At 44.8% G+C, this 17,075-nt stretch overlaps 1 protein-coding gene and 1 long non-coding RNA gene across 2 annotated transcripts in view; one reads left to right on the top strand and one right to left on the bottom strand.

The window, feature by feature from the left end:
• GRM4 (glutamate metabotropic receptor 4) overlaps positions 1-17,075 on the bottom strand; it is a 970,099-nt gene that overhangs the window by 148,969 nt on the left and 804,055 nt on the right. The window contains exon 9 of the mRNA XM_069238851.1: positions 7,778-8,716. Within this exon, the coding sequence (XP_069094952.1) occupies positions 7,778-8,716 (939 nt within the window). The remainder of the gene's footprint in view (positions 1-7,777; positions 8,717-17,075) is intronic.
• Positions 1-17,075, top strand: part of LOC138300025 (uncharacterized) — a 169,297-nt gene that overhangs the window by 47,586 nt on the left and 104,636 nt on the right. The window lies entirely within an intron of this gene.

Here is a 17,075-nt window from a genome sequence, read left to right as displayed (position 1 = left end):
ACAGCACCACCGCCCTATCCACCACACCACCCCATCACATTTCTCCTGTCTATTGCTACTGTGCTGAAGTGAAATTTGTTCTCCTCAACCTTGACTACACAATCTTTAACTTTCATAGCTTTCTTAGGTTGAGAAAACCTGGATCAACCTTTTACCCCGAGCCCAGGAAGCCGAACCTTAAACAAAATCTCCTGGTTTAATGGACGCGGTATACTCTATTTCCGTTTTTACTAAATCAGCATACTTTTTCGTGATATCTCATGTTTCAGTTTTACAGATGATAGATCTCTCTCTTTCATGAAATCTTCCATCCAACGGACCAACCAACTTAGTTGCAATTTCTTGGCCTTTGAGAAGAGTGAAAGGAGATACCCCGTGGCCGCATTAGGGGTGGTATGAATGGCCCACAGTAAATCCCTTACTTCTTTGCCTCAATCCAGTCCATTGACAATAGACAACTGAATTTTGTCTTCGATGACCCTATCACACCTTTACACCAGACCATTATCGGTTATGACCTCATCAGGAGCTCATCCCTCATGAAGACCTTTTGCAGAAACTCAGTTACCTCCGAAGAATCAGCTGACCTCAAGAACTCCACCTCACACCATTGTGAAAAATAATAAATAAGTACCACCCCATACCAACAGTTTCCCTCACTACATTGAGGGGTCAAATTATGTCAATTCTTAACTTAGACCATGCTCTATCAAGAAACGACGCTGCTTCACAGGACTGGGAACAGTGACTTGGGACTTGTCACTAATGGCACATGCTACACATTCTCTAACAAAATGTTCCACCTCTTTGTCTAAATGTGGGCACCAAAATCTGCCTCTAATCCTTCTTTTTATGGCTTGCATTCCTACATGGCCCTTGTGTGCCAATTCAAACACTTTGTTACGAATTCCACTGGGTACAATCAAAGTATCCCCTTTTCTCGTTAACCCAGATACAACATTTAACTTAGAAAAAACATGTTTATAAGCATCAACATGTACAAACGTCTTGTCCTTAGGCCAGTCCTTACCAATGAGACTCCCGATAGCCATCAAATCTTAATCTTCTTCTACAGCAGATCTCCTTTCAGCTTCAGTTATGCACTCATCCGTAAAACTGGATATTGCTCTGACCATGTCAAACTCATCAATATCTACAGCATCCTTTACATCACTTAAGGGTAAACGGGACAGGCACTCTACAAAAATGTTTCTCACACCCGGAATATACTCCACCCAGTACTGGAACTCTGAAAGCCTAAATTGATATTTGGCAATATGTGGTGTGGCACTGCAAGCACCTTTATGGTGAATAGATTTATTTACGGTTTGTGGTCCACCATAATAGTGAAATGCAATGTAAAATGATTGACAGCCCACCAACAGGCCAAAGCTTCACATTTGATTACTGAATGTGTACTCTCCGCTCCCCTTAAAGAATGAGATGCAAAGGCCGCTACTTCATCTTTCCCTTCCCACGTTTGAAACAATACAGGCCCCAATCCATATTGACTGGCATCTATGACTGTGACAAATTCATTGTCTATCTGCTGACTCCACACAAGCTTTTAATTTTTCTTGAACAATTTAATTAAATTGCAGGTTCTCTCAGCACATTTGGGAATTAACTAGAATAAAATTATTGCATGCCAGAGAATGACTGAACTTGATCCTTATTAGTGGGAGTAGGAAATTCGAATATTGCCCTTACTAAACTATCTTTTGCTTCCACACCTTTCTCAGAAATCTTGTACCCTAAATAGTCCACACACTTGACTGCAAATTTGCACTTGTCTGTCCTCAATGTAATGCCTCTCTACCTTAAAACTGATAATACCATATCCAATGATTTGTCATGGGAAGACATGTCCTGACCAAGAATCAGAATGTCATCTTAGAAACATTGAACAATGGGTATACCGTGACTCCACAACTCTTTGAAAAACAGAGGAAGCGGAAGCCAAACCAAATGGCATGTGCTTAATCCCAAATGCACCTTCAGGCATAATGAATGATGTTAGATGTCTTGACTCATGTGTCAACACAATCTGGTGGTAGGCAACTGTCATATCATAAATACTTTGGCACTTTGGCACACTTTGGCACACTTTAGAGAGGCCAATATCTCTGTTATGTTTGGTAAGGGATGTCTGTCCACCCAGATTCTTTCCTAGAGGCCACGTAAGTCAATGTACCTCCCCAATTACCCATTGGCTTTCCTTGCCAGTAAAATTGGGATAGCCATTCGGAACTCTCAATGATGCCCTGAACACAGGGATTTTTTTTATTCCCTGCTGAGCTCTTCCCTCATGGTTAAAGGCACTCATATCACTTTGTGTACCACTGGAACAGCCCTAGATTTCAATATGATTTGATGAGAAAAACATTTGAGTTTTCCTAATTTCCCTTGAAAAACTTCTGGGAATGCTTTCACCCATGGACACATACTCTCAGATGCAACACACTGTTTCTTTAATAACACTTGCTCTTAACTCTTGGAGTTGAGGATTATCCCCTATTTCCTTTGCTTCAGCCACTCTAATAGGCACGACCCATCCTTAGCTACATACACAGTAGCTTGCACCTTATTCCCCTTGAATTCCAACACTGACTCAAGTTCACCCACCCCCTCTAAAGATTATCCCCCAGACACCATGGGTCGCACACTTGATTTTTTCAAAATAAGTTATTTGAATCTTTCCTATTCCTTTATATCAATTAAAGTGAAGAAAGATCCTGAGCCAGTCATAATTTTGACAGGAACATCTCCCACATTAACTAAACAAAATGGTCTCTTTACCTTCTCAGATCCCATCTGCATAACAACATTACACATTTTCAGTTCACTCTCCTCCTCCATTTCTTGTACAAAAAATATAACATTATCTTCATCGGACTGAGAACTATATCCTTTGTTGCCAGTAGTTTTAATTGCATTAATCTGTTTGGACACATATTTCTCATTTCCAGATTTGCACACCTTGGCGAAATACCCTTATTTCTTGCACTTTGCACACTTCTTATCCATAGCAAGACACACAGGAGAATTTCACAAATTATTTCTATTTCCACACCTATAGCATTCCGTGACTTTTTTTGTCTCCAACGTCTTTTCTTTTTGTTTCCCAGAGTTCCCTCCCTGAACAACTTGTACATGAGACCCCAAAAATATTTGTTCAATGTACATTGTATTTGCTTCTATAATGTTAGCAATCTGGATAGCTTTGTCCTGGGTTAGGTTTTCAGTGGTAAACAACTTTTCTTAAATCGTTTTGTTATTTGTTTTTTCTACAACCTGGTCCCTGATAATTTCTCCCTCAAATGCCCCATAATTGCATATAGAAGCCAAAATTCTTAAAGCTCCCACATAATATTCAATGGATTCACCAGACAATTGATGTCTTGCATAAAACGTATGCTTCTCCATTATTGCATTTTGTTCTTGGAACGGGCATCTAAGATCTTAATAATGTTTGCATATGCATCTACAGCATCACCCTCCCCATCACATTAACAATGGGAAGATGTATTAAAACTGTCCTGCCTTCTAACCAAAAGAATGTCTTAAAATGGCATATTTCCTTTTTATGTGAAAACATTTCCCCTACTATGGCCTCCAAATAAGCCTCAAAACCCTCTTTCCACAGTTCACGTTCTCTGTGGGGAACCCCTAGGACAGGTAAAAAAAAACGGGAGAGGGACGATATGCTGTTGCATTTTGCTAAAAATATATTTGTCAACAAATAAGAATTTTAATGTTAATGCAAGGTGTGTGAATCACAGTAATTCACTGTTGGCGAACATGTGTGCAGATCCCGGCTATTTAGGTAGCTAGGTAGGTAGCTTAGTTAAAAGGGTGAGTGAATCGCAGCGGTCTGCTTAAGTTACCTGTCAAAAGTGTTCTCTCGCATGAAACTGCATAGTTTCTGCAGAAATGCCAGAAGAGAAAGTCGTCCTTGTGAAGGTGTGCGATCACCGCCATGAACAAGTTTACTTAATATTGCTAATGGTGAGCGAATCACCGTGATCCGTTTCAGTTTCTTGGCAGCGCATAGGAGCTGCATAGAAGAGCTTTTGAAGAAACCCTGTTATGCAATGAGAAGACATAGAGAAGCGTCGACTTTTGATGTTTGAGCGCGTTGCATAGGATACGTTGCTATGCAACTAGCAGGGAAGTAACTCCAGAGGACCATGGTGATGACGCGTGATGCACGCACACGCGCGCGCAGGGACAAGCCCGAGACTCGTCCAAATCAGGGCTGATTTGACTCCAAAAGAGTCAAAATCCCCAGAAAGCTGATTAAAAACACCGCTCCACCGTGCTACCAGCACACTAAGGCAACGTCCTGGGCAGGCACGACAATGGAACTGTCACAACAAGGTAACAGCAGCGAAATGCCAAGTGCCTCAGTTGGTCATGGCTAAAGGTTTTCTCAGCTCATCACCACTGCAAGGAGATTCGGATGACGCCCGGTGCCACACAAATTCTTTCAATTATTTCCTTTATACAGCATGCACAAACAGTGAAAACGACTGACCAAGGAGGGAAAGCTACAACTGCCGTCTCCCCTTCTAACCATAACATTCTACGCATACATAGGGTTGCTAACATTAGAATCAGAACGCAAATTAGTGCCTTCAGACGTGCCCCTGTAACCAATTTCATTGGAAATGTTTACAGTAAAATGCATGCACCATTGACCCCCATGTTCTGCAAAATGTTTCTAATGGGAGAATTCTCCAAGCTCCCCTTTGAAGGAGTCAAGCTTAATTGCCTTGTTCACTCACATGCGGCATGTTGGCAGGGCATTTATGCCACACTGACTGAATGCCAAGCTTGGTTTTATACATTATGTAAAAATGATCGTGTTTAACCTCAGCCTACTGATTTCCACACAACACCTTAGTCAAAAGAATGACATTAATTTCACTATATCATGAGTCTTGGAAGCTACCAGTTTAATTATAGAAGCTTGTCAATTTAACAATCAAACCTGTCAGTGTCTCATAAGCAAACATTTCACTGACGATAAACCATAACTACAGCATTACATGCTACTGAATCAAGAATGTCCAATTTAGATGCAGGAGAACAATACCCATAACGGACTTTCAGGATACCATTGACAATGTCAATAACTTTCATTTAGATTAACTGTATATAAATATGTTTTATGTGGCTGGTTCCAGAACATCAAACATGGATTTGTCCCTGCTGGACTTCATTGGCCAACTATGGTCTTTTCAGGCCAATGAAGCTATGAGATTCTGCAACTACCATGTTTTCTGAATAATTACAGGTTTGCTGCACTTGCCACACAACCCATCCTATGCTATATGATATTCAGAAATTAACAAAAAATGGTTATACTTCAAACAGATTGAAAATTACTAAATAAGCTGCCACATCTGCTGCTGCCCAGAGGCTGGTCCTTTGCCACACACTGGCAGGTCACCTTTCATTTACTGACTACTGTAGTTAAGTTTTAAACCTATACCTAATGAGGTGAAACCTTTGCCAAGATAATGTTAACATATAGAAAAATGGCAAAATAATGTCATAATACTGCCTCAAAATGTGTCACATTATGCTGCGTAATTTTACTTTTTTTGTTGTGTAATTTATTCAACCATGATGCATACTTTGGTCTTTCCCTGTGACATAATTCCAGTGGCTCACCCTATGCTTCCTTTGGTGTCTGTAATAAGCATCTCAGGAGAAAGAGGCTTCCCTCGCATCCTCAGTTTATGGTGACAGTGGCTATTGATAAGGAGACGAATGGCTATCTGCCAACTTTGATACTCCTATCTTGGTTGATATCTTGGTGAATTTGTATTCAGGTTTAACAGCTAGACTCCATTGAAGCGAGGGAGTGCTGAGTAATGTAACTAATTGGGTTTTCAGAGCGACATGCATTTTTTGTATTTTGTAAATTGCTAGACAAATTAGCTTTTATTCTCCAAAGTTAGTCATGGAGCGTATAACAGGTTGTTCTGCTTCTGGCCACAAACAGGCCAATGACAAACTCAAACTCAACCTATGAAGGTGAGAAAGGGTTTGTACGGGTCCCACCAATGCCATACACCTTAGGCTTGCAACCCCCCCTCCCAACACACACACAAACAAACACTCCGACGCCACCTCCCCCCCCCCCCCCACCCCCTGCGTCATAAAAAGGTCCATCAGTCATTTCCACGGTGGGACCCCGCCAGAGGACGTTTCCGGTGACTGTCACTTTCCCCAGCTCCCTGAGGTTCACTGCAGGAGTCATGGGGAGGCTTCAAGCAAGAGACAAATAGAAAGAGGGGAAGGTAGAGAGAAAGCGACCAGAGAGTAAGGAGAGAGAGAGGATAGAGAGAGAATGGATGGATGAAAAGACGGAGAATGTCTGAGGAGACAAAGGGCGCAGGGGTGGTTCGAGCATTTCGCCGGGGTTGCTTTGGGTTCCCTAGTCGGGCGGTGCAGCTAGTTTTGCCTTTTGCTCAGGTTGCAGCGTAGCGGGCAGCATCCTGTGCAGGAGCGGAGATGGCACCTTGCCTAGCATTCGGGTTGGCGGGAGTCTGCGCTGGTGCTCTTGGCAGCCCCGCAATAACCCGACAGGCCTCCGTCAATAGGTGAAGCGCCCGACGCATAATCGGCGTGATTACCACCTTGTACTCATTATGCACAGCGCACTGCTCACATTCAGGCTGCACGCAGGGAGCCTTTCTGCAGTTGTTGTTCCCTCCCTCGCGCTCTCGCCTTGTTTTTCCACATGCCTCACGCCAACACAGTCGCTGGCACAGTAGCAGGATGCCTGCACCGTGCCTCATCTGCTGCCTTGTCCCGGGCGAGCAGAACATATGCCCCGGGAACAAAACCCTTGCCTGCCTTGCAGGCATCAGAACATATACAATGAATCTTCCCTTACAGGCCAATGGGCAATACGACATAACCAGATGTAAGCACTAACCAAATGGCTCGTAATGTGGCAGCGCGGGGCCCATCTCCGGTTTTTATGCTCCTGCAGTGAGAAAAGTGAATTCACTAATCCCATATTTCGAGTTAGGGCTTGATGCTCAGACAGTACAACTCGGAAACAGTGAACAGGGGTGATCTGTGCTGTCTAAAAGAATGCAGCAACTTAAAGGAACATCGGTTTAAATAAGTTCACTTCCCACCCTACAGGCGCTTTGGAACATGTTCTTATCTCTGCGCTGAGCTAGCGCAGCCCATCATTGCACGGCCCCTGATACCTGTGCTTAAATGGTATGCAAGTGACTGAGCAGGGACTAACAGTCAGTCGGTCTCGATACTGGCAGTGGTGTGAATGTGGTACCCATGCAGTGAGTGTCTTGTCAGTATAGGAAGGAAGGAAAGGAAGGGCAAGGAAGAAAAAAGGAAGAAAAGGAAAGGAGGGAAGGAAGGAGAAGGGGGAAGTTCACAACTTTCATAATAAACAGACTTAGGATGACGTGAGGAACAATAAGAAAAATAAGAGAATCAAGGTGTGAAGGAAATTAAGAAAACAGTAGCAGGCATTTGAAAGAAAGGAAAGACCTCAACTGGTAGAGTAAAAAAAATAAATGAAAACACATCTGGAAATCGCTTTTGTTATATAGAGAAATCTCTGAAGTTACCGCTGGGAGTCCAGGATCTAAAAGGATTAAGACTTACAGGGTTATGGAACTCTGCGAAGAGGCTAGATCCTTATATTTGCTCTCACTGGAGTCCGTAATCATCAACAATAGAAATCTGCAGTACCAAGGAAATGAAAAGACAAAAATTAAGTGCTTACTTTCTCTGCTGATTGAGAGGTCCCGAAGAAAATGGGGATGAAGGCGAGCCAGACAATGCAGGTTGTATACATAGTGAAGCCGATGGGCTTTGCCTCATTGAAGGTTTCTGGGACCCCACGAGTCTTGATGGCATACACAGTGCAGGTCACCATGAGAACCATACTGTAGCCCAGCAAACAGATCAAGGATAGATCAGAAATGTCACACTTCAGGACCCCCTGAGCAAAACGTGGGTCCGCAGTCCGCTGGTCCTCATAAATGACGACAGAGTGGGAAGGATCCACAATGAACCAGATGCAGACCCCCATGAGTTGTAAGGAGATAAGGCTGAAAGTGATGACCAGCTGTGAGGCGGGGCTGATGAAGCGTGGGGCACTTACTGACTTCTTGCCCTGCTCAAAGATGCGGTAGATGCGGTTGGTTTTGGTCAGTAAAGCGGCGTAGCTGATGCTCATGCCCAGGCCCAAGAAAATGCGCCGCAGGGAGCAAATTCCTTTGTCCGGCTCTGCGATCATTAGGAAGGTGGTGGCATAGCAGAGGAAGATGCCAGTGAGCAGCACATAGCTCAGCTCCCGCCCTGAGGCCTTGACGATTGGCGTGTCATTGTAGCGCACAAAGGTCACTATAACAAAGAGGGTGGCGATGATCCCCATGATAGCGATGAAGACCGGCACTACAGCCCATGGCGAGCTCCACTCCAGCTTGACGATGGGAATGAAGAGGCAGGCAGTGTGGTTCTCATTTGGGCGCATGCCAGTGGAGCACACCTTGCAGGTGTAACGGTCCGCCAGGTATTGGTAGCCAATACAAGGGTCACAGTGCCAGCAACAGGGCATCCCCTTAACGTACTTTTTACGCTCACCAGGGCGACAAGGCTGACTGCAGATGGAAGAGGGGACTTGGCGCAGACCACCTCCTGGCCAACTCATACGGTCAATCTGGGGAAAGAAGCAGAAATGAGAGAAGGAACAGTAACTAACACTAACATAAAAGTGAAAATCAGTAGACATGTCGCTGACCATGCAGACATTTAATAGTACTTTCTTAGTTTTGGTGTTTACTAATTGTAGCTCTATCTGTCACAGTTAACTAACCAATAAATAGACAACGCTCTATTGTTAGAATAACCATTATCACTTTGTGCACACTCACCAAGTACTTCATTGTGTAACCTCAGCCATGTCCTAAGACCAGTGGAGTACTGAAACTTGAGGGCCCCCTCTGCAAAGTACATGGAGGCCTCCCCTCTGGACTCACTCAGGAGCTCCCACGCCAGGGCCCCCGCACCTCTGGGGTTATGGGGGCCTTTGTTGTGCCACTGCCTAAGACCTGCATGTGACTTGGTAACCCAGCACAGTCAGTGCTCCATCAAAGGATTTCACCCATGCCCCAGAAGGATGATAACCATGTGGTCCCATTACATCCAAGACTTTATTAAAGTATACTAGTCAGGGCATAAAAGAAGGTAATTAGCATCCATCACGGCCAACACTAAGGTAAAGTATTTTATCCATGTCCCAGAAGGGGCATATGACCTATGGCCTCTCCCATGTGTAAAATTCCATCTAATCATTTCTGTCAGGCTCTGATTAATGTTTGCTGGTGTCCATACCACTCAGTACTCCATCAACGGATCTCCATGCTCCACAACCAACACTGTTCATACTTGTACATCACATGCAAGCATCCATTAAAGAATCTCAGTACTCCCTTGGAGCACATTATCATGGACTTCCAACGCTCCAAGGCTCCATCAAAGCATCCTAGCCAAGCCCTGGCACGTGTGATATAGCAAGCACCCAGTGCTCCATCAAACTAACTCAGCTGTATATTAGAAGAAATAAATGGCCATGGGAGTTCATAATAAACAAGGTCCCATCAAAGGATGTCAGCTAAGCATAGAAGGACAATATGGTAAGCAAATATCCAGCATTAATGGACACCAGATATTCATTAAAAAGCTCACTCAATTCTGTGCCTCAAATGAAGAAACTTCTCCTGTTTTCAGTCTCTAAACTGCTCTATCAAGAGAAGATGGACTTCGTTTTTTAAGGACTACTGCATCGCGGGCCCACTATCGCATTTTGTCATCGACTGGCTGCTGTCTTGGGGGCGGTACACGATATGCCAAATTGAAGGGCCTTTGCTTCTCAACCACTTGGAATTCCTCTGGGTGGCATATTGTTACCTCATTTTTTTAAAACTTTAATTCTGCACCATATTTTAGCCATTTTAGTAACTGTCAATTACCCAGCGCATTACAAATACTGATTAATAATAAACCATTAGAGGTGCAATGGATGTCTACTTTATGGTGAAAGACATCTTTAATCACAATTACCTTAATAAATGATACGGAATTTAATTACGTAAAAACTTTAACCATCACAGGTCCTTAAGAGTATAAGAAAGCACAGACAATAAGAACACTTGAGGGGTGATAGTCATAAAAGTACATCAAAACGGTACAGATAAAGCAAAAGCACACTCTGGTACACATTACAGTCATAGATTCACTCAGAATATGTCTTCAGATTTCCAACAAAGTGAGCTCATTTTCTTTAAGTGTACTCAGTGTCCCTTTCCATGAGGCATGTGACGTCATTTCCCTCACCCACTCCTAAAAACAAAGTCTACATTTTATTTTCCCCTAACGAACGGTGATCCTTTTCACAATGGTGAGACTTTGGCTTTCCAAAGCAGTGTGGTCCACTATACACTTTCAAACTTCAGACATAATTAAAGATAACATAATTCTAGGCGCTTTCACCGTTCTTCTTGAGGGGGGATGTAGCCATCGGGGATGAAGCGCTCCTTTGGAGCATGGTTAAATCTGATGTGCATGGTATAAGTGCCCTCTTGTAATAACACAGACAAGCTAAAATGGTGGGATGGGATGCTACCAGGTCAATTTACGTAGGTTTACACGGGTTCACGTAAACATGTATTCCCGTTATTGATAAAAGCAGCTCACCAAACACAATCTAACTGGTATGACCAACAAGTGGGTTTTGTTAGAATGGCTTACTGGCTTTGTGTCACTCTCACTGTCTCTGGGTATGTTACTGTTACAGTCTGAGCGTCATGACTTGAGCTGGGTGGGTCTTCTTTCGTTTCATAGCTAATTCTAAATTGTGTTGGAAATCCGAAAATCTAATTAGTCTCAATGTAATTATTTTCACAATACCTAAGCACTATGAACTACAGCTTTTTCTGTCTATCCATCCTTTTCAGTAACAGGGTTTTTTCAAGTGCCAACAGCGGGTTTTAAAGATTTGCCTACCAGACAGCTCAAGATGTCAGGATGCGAAAAAATTACTGTGGGCTAACCAAGAATTTACATTGAGTTGACAGCCTGCCCACTGCTTTCTATTGATTGGCTTTATTGTCACTCTCCTTTGCGTGCTTCTTATTCAATGGCTTGCCTTCCTCTTCTTATGGTTGTCCCTCCCCTGAAGTATAGCCTCCTCGCCATGTTTCTGATTAGCTGACTTCGGTCTGATCTGTGCTCACTTTTAGGGAACTACTTTGTTCCATAAAAGTGCAAATGTTTTCAGCTCTGTCCTTCATGTGCTTTTCCACCCCAATGCTCGATAATGCTCTCTCCCTTGTGTGCTGCTCTCTCTCATATGCTTTTCGATCTGACAAACTCCCCCTCCCTGCCACTCCATGTTGCTCTCTCCCTCACGTGCTGCTTTTGCCTTTGCTGTTCCACCAGGCTTTATTTTTATTTTATACTCTCACCGACGCCACCCTCTGCCTGTTAATGCTCGATGAAGTGACTAATTGCTGAGGCTTCTCCACCTTAAAGAAAAGCACTTTCATGCTTTACTTCGTAGGCGCACAAATTCTTGGTGACACATGCATGCACTTGTGATGGATCATTGCACTTTATTTTTATTTCACCCAGTGCTGCACAGCATTAGCAAAGAATGTTTTTGCCAATGTTGTCCAGCATTGGCAAACAGCATTTGCAAATCCAACAGGTCTAAAATGCATGACCTATTGGCTTTGCCAATGCTTGTTTCTTCATGCAGTACAGGCAGAAGTTTTTTCCTCTTCCCCCTAAATAGAAAAAGTACTTCCTTTTCCATGGTAACCACATTACCAATCATGTGTGGGCAATAAATTCTACTCTGCCAGCAGATTTTGCGGAATTTCGGACACTCCGTTTTACGCTACTAACACAGAGTATCAAACAAATTCTGTCAACCGCCACACAGTGGAGTTTTTTCTTGCATGTGGCTTGCCAACAGCAGTTTGTGAGTACGAGTGAGAATTGGTGTACCCTAGCCTGATTTTAGGGTGCAAGGAGAGCGCTCTGCGAGATTTTCTCACCACGAATGGTCACGTGCAGCCACGACCATTTGTGGTGAGAAAGCTGCTGCTTGAGTAGAAAATCTACTTGAGTGGCAGCAAAGTAACTTGAGCACCAGTGCCCTCTGGCACACGACGTGGTGCCATTCATGCTGATTTTTTAGCATGGAATGAGCTCCCAGCACTGAAAATTAGAGCAAGCAGCGAGATGTGCTGATTTTGGCCCTATCACCCACCTCCACGGATTTTCTTGTAACTCTGCAGAGTTACATGAAATCCATGAGTTCCGCCCTCCCCTGTTAACAATAATGTAAAACCTCATCTAGTTAGTCGTTTCATTGAACAGTCACATAACATTTAGCCTTTATGGCATTGCACTGCAATGCCATTAAGGTCAAACCTAACAAGCATTTGCAAAGTCAGCAGGTCTCGCTGTTGAGCCCTACTCGGTATGCCAATGATTTTTGGCAATGCTGAATAACATTGGTTAAAAGCAAAACCTTTTTCCAGTTCTGTTTGGCATTAGCAAAAAATATAAACAGCACAATGACGTGGCCTCTGTTGGAGGATGTGTCATTCTGTAGGTGCATGTGCCATCATGCATGCACACACTTACAGAATGAAACGCATGCTTTTTTATTATTTATTGACTAACCTAAGATCAGTCAATACAAAAATAAACTATAAGTGCACAAAAGAGGTTTTGCGGAGGAGTAGCAGCTATATGCTGCCTTGACCTCAAACACATATATATTTAAAAAGTGTATTTATAAAAACGAACTGCAGAGGTGGTGGTAATTTAGGAGTGAGCCAGGATTGGGTAGAAATGGAGAGTGGGCAGAGGCATGAGGGAGAGAGCAACACATGGGGCAGGGCAAGAAGCACACAAGAAAGACAGCAGCATGGAGACCCCGGGAGAGCTACACAGAAGACAGAGCAACCAACCCGAGATGGAGAGAGCAAACAATTGCTTAATTTGTGCTTTTTGTTTCCGGTGCTGAGCACCGGCACTTATTTTTGAGGGCCGGGGTTTATTCTTCTGCCTCAAGCATTTGCTGTGAGCAAAAGACACATATAGGAGAGATGGAGGAAGAGAAAAACGAAAAAGCGTCACAAAAGGAGAAAGGAGAAAGTTGCAAGAGTGAGCTGAAGGGGCAGGGAGTGGCTTTATGTGGATTGAAGAGGCCCGCAATGGCTTCAGAAGTACACCGCCTCAGTATTTTAGCAGCTGTGTGTTTTAGAGGAGGGCTTTGGCACCGGCACCTTTTTATTTACAAATTAAGCACTGGAGCAAACATAGAGCAGCGGTATGAATACTTTTTGTTGGCAGGAAGGTGAGAAACTCGACAGAAAGAGAGACACAAAGGACCCATCCCATAGCTAAAGTCCCAGGAATTAAGTGAGTTTGTGGCTGTGGCATTTTCTTCATATTTATGTATTTTCCACACTTCTCACATAACTCATTATCTGCTGCATAATCTGCAAAATTTAAAAAATAAAATGTTTTCTACCTCAAGCATATGAAACATTACTAAGAATGCAGCACCACTTGTTGCTGTCCAGTGGAAGGCCCTGCGCTAAGGTTGACTGGTCATTTTTCGTTTGCTAATTGCTCTATTTGGGTGTCTGAGTGATACTAATGAGAAAAAATCTTTGTCCAGATAGTGTTTACATGTCTACAAATTACAAAATAATTAGGTAATATCACAAGAAAATGTGCTGTGTTATGTTGCATACGTCTCTTTTTCTTGACGCATAATCTAGCAAACCCTGCCACATAATTTGGTCCTCCCCTGCTACATAATTTCAGTAGTCCTACCCATAAATTCATCATGAAATGTGTGCTTGCCCCCTAAAAGCCATAGTCACCGGGGGGAGGGGTGGGGGAGGGATGGATGAGAGACCAGGACCTTTCAAGTAACACGGCTCTGCATAGAAAAGAGAATCAGAGAGAAAACAAGCAGCCTTCCTGAGAGGTGGGGCCCACAGCACTCTGTCACCAAGGAGATGCCACCGGTAGATCCCCGTGAAGTGCTAGCGAGGCTGTAATAGGCATTTGATTACAGCAACAAAAGGAGGAACTGATACAGCAAAGGACATGGGCTGGTATTATCCATTTACAGAGCCTTGTCGGGTAGAGGGACAAAGGACAGGCAGATGAACCTTGCATTAAGGGAGGTGTAGCCCTTGTCCACACAGGCCTCCAACACCCAGCTCTGACCATGCTGTTACATTACAAGAAGACCGTGCTGCCTTCCTGAGGAACCATGTCAGAGCCGAGCTCACAGAATGCAAACCTCCCCATACAGAACAGAACACAGGATGTACACCTACCCACACAGCACCGGACACTCAGACCCTAAGGCAAAATCCCAGGTGAGCTCTGTTCTACAACAGAACAATTACCCCATTAGACATAGTCGGCTCTTCTTAAAAAGCCATCTTATATCACCTCTGGGACACAGACAAGACCCCGCTCCCCCAAAGCACAGTGTGGAGCCCTTACAGAACCATGCTATACCTATTCTATAACATAATGCACTCCGTACAAACACATCCTAACGGAGCTCTGGGGCTCAGCCTAGACTAATTTGACAGCCCTTTAAGAATCATCGAATACTACCTTTATAATACAGGATAGAACCCCCTCTAAAACCAGAGGGTGCAGAGAACCTTAAATCCCATCCTATATAGGCTCTGTCACAGAATGAAGAAAAGCCAACACCCCAAACAGCAGTCAACACATAGAGACAACAAAGGGGAACATTTTTCGAAAGCACACCTCTAAAATGTTTAACATAGGCATGAAATAGAATAAATTGCATAGAAAGCTAGGCCTTACAGAACATCTGCTGCCAAATGATGCATAAACAGGTTCACTTTGTTTTTTGAGCCTCACATCAAATTGTGAACAGGTTGCACAACTTTAAATAATAACAGTGTAGTGGCCGATGCACAGTTAGCACCTGGAAAGACCCCAGGAACAGACGGCCTCCCCATGGATTTTTATAAAAAATACAGATCACTGCTGGCTCCCCAACTGATGGAGATGTATGCGGAGACACTGAAACAAGGAGAGCTACCGTGCACACTGCGGGAAGCCTTGGTGGTGCCACTCCCCAAGACAAAAGACAGGGAAGTTTCGGTGGCGGACTTTAGGCCTTTATCAATGCTAAACAGCGATTTCAAAATTCTTAGCAAGATCATGGGTGCTCAGCTACTCCCCCTTATGACCAAGCTGGTGCACGCTGACCAGAACGGTTTTGTCCCCGGCCGTAATACCTCCCTGAACCTGAGACGGGTTTTTACGGTTCTGCACATGCCTAAGAACCTGAGGCCGACGGCGGTGGTCTTGCTCGCGGTGGACTTCGAGAAGGCCTTCGATTCTATCAGGTGGGACTACTTAAGAACTGTGATGCTTAAAATGGGGCTGGGGGAGGAATGGGTGAAATGGGTGGATCTGTTGTACTCATCCCCACTAGCAAGAGTTAAGACCGGAAGGACGATTTCTAGTGCATACCCAGTTTACCGGGGAACTAGGCAGGGCTGCCCCTTGTCCCCACTGCTGTTTGCTCTGGCAATTGAGCCCCTGGCCTCGCGGCTGCGATGTGAAGGCATGGGTAGGGGAATTGTGTGGGGTCCGGATGAGCATATTGTTTCTCTGTATGCTGATGATATACTTATCTACCTGAGAGACGGGACAAGCGGACTCACGTGGGCACTGGGGACGCTGGAAGACTTAGGAGACATATCTGGTCTCCGACTTAACCGGAGGAAAACATTTGTATTCCCGGTGCTGTCAGACGGCATGCGCCCTGATGCGTGCCCAGCGGATATAAACTGGGCCCCGCGGACTTTCAAATACCTTGGCATACAGATATTTCACGAATTGAACGACCTTAGAGACGGGAATATTGGTAGGACACTCGGATTCCTGCGCACCTCGGTGGGGTTCTGGAGATCATTGAAGCTAACAATAATGGCCAGAGTGGCGCTCTCAAAAATGATCATGCTTCCGCGCCTCCTTTACTACTTTGCTAACTTACCGCTACAGGTCCCCTCTGCATGGTTCCGAGAGCTGAATGCTCTGCTCAGAGAGCTGATATGGGATGAGGGTCGCAGGAGAACAGTGCTTTCGACCATCTGTAGACCGACACACTTGGGGGGGCTGGGTGCTCCTGACTTCGAGGCTTATTACTTGGCATCCCAGCTACAATGGGTGGCCGGCTGGCTGGCGGGCAGGGGGCGGCTGGACCTAGCTACCGCGCACGGAGTAATAGACACAGCTCGGATAGCAGCAAGTATGGTGGGCAGGAAGATTGCCCCCATAAGAGACAACATAATGTGCAATGTGGCGATGAAATGCTGGAAACGGTGCGAGAAAAGGACTGGGGTGGGGCCGCCGTACTCTCCCGCTCTGCCGCTGGCGGCCGTCGCTCTGGACCCGGGAGTGGGGGAGCGAGGGGGGCTGGGATTGGGACCATGGACGAGAGCAGGGATAGTGACAGTGGGGGGGCTATTCAAGGAGGGGGTGCTGAGGAGCTTCGCTGATGTAGCAGGGGGGGGAGTGCCGCAAGGACAATTTTTACTCTTCAGGAGGCTGGTGCACACCCTGAAAGAGCATTGAGACACGATCAACGCGGAACCCACGATTCACGGGGTGTTGAACCTCCTGTTGACAGCAGGAGAGGAACCTCACTTGATTGCAAAAATATACCGGGCCCAAATAGAAGCAGCAGTGGACCCCCTGCATTCCCTAAGAGAAAAATGGGTGAAGACAATTGGGCGGGATCTGTCTGAATCCGAGTGGAACAGAGCACTAGCTTATCCCAGGATGATCTCGCGCAACACGAGGCTGAGATACGTCCAATAAAACTATCTACACAGAACATACCTCACTCCTCAACGACTGCACCGCATATATGGGGGGGGTGCCCAGGACATGCCCAAGATGTGGGGACGGTGAGGCCGACTTTGACC

The sequence above is a fragment of the Pleurodeles waltl genome, chromosome 6 (assembly GCF_031143425.1).
Source record: "Pleurodeles waltl isolate 20211129_DDA chromosome 6, aPleWal1.hap1.20221129, whole genome shotgun sequence".
Taxonomy (NCBI): domain Eukaryota; kingdom Metazoa; phylum Chordata; class Amphibia; order Caudata; family Salamandridae; genus Pleurodeles; species Pleurodeles waltl.
This window is presented reverse-complemented; position numbering and strand designations above follow the sequence as displayed.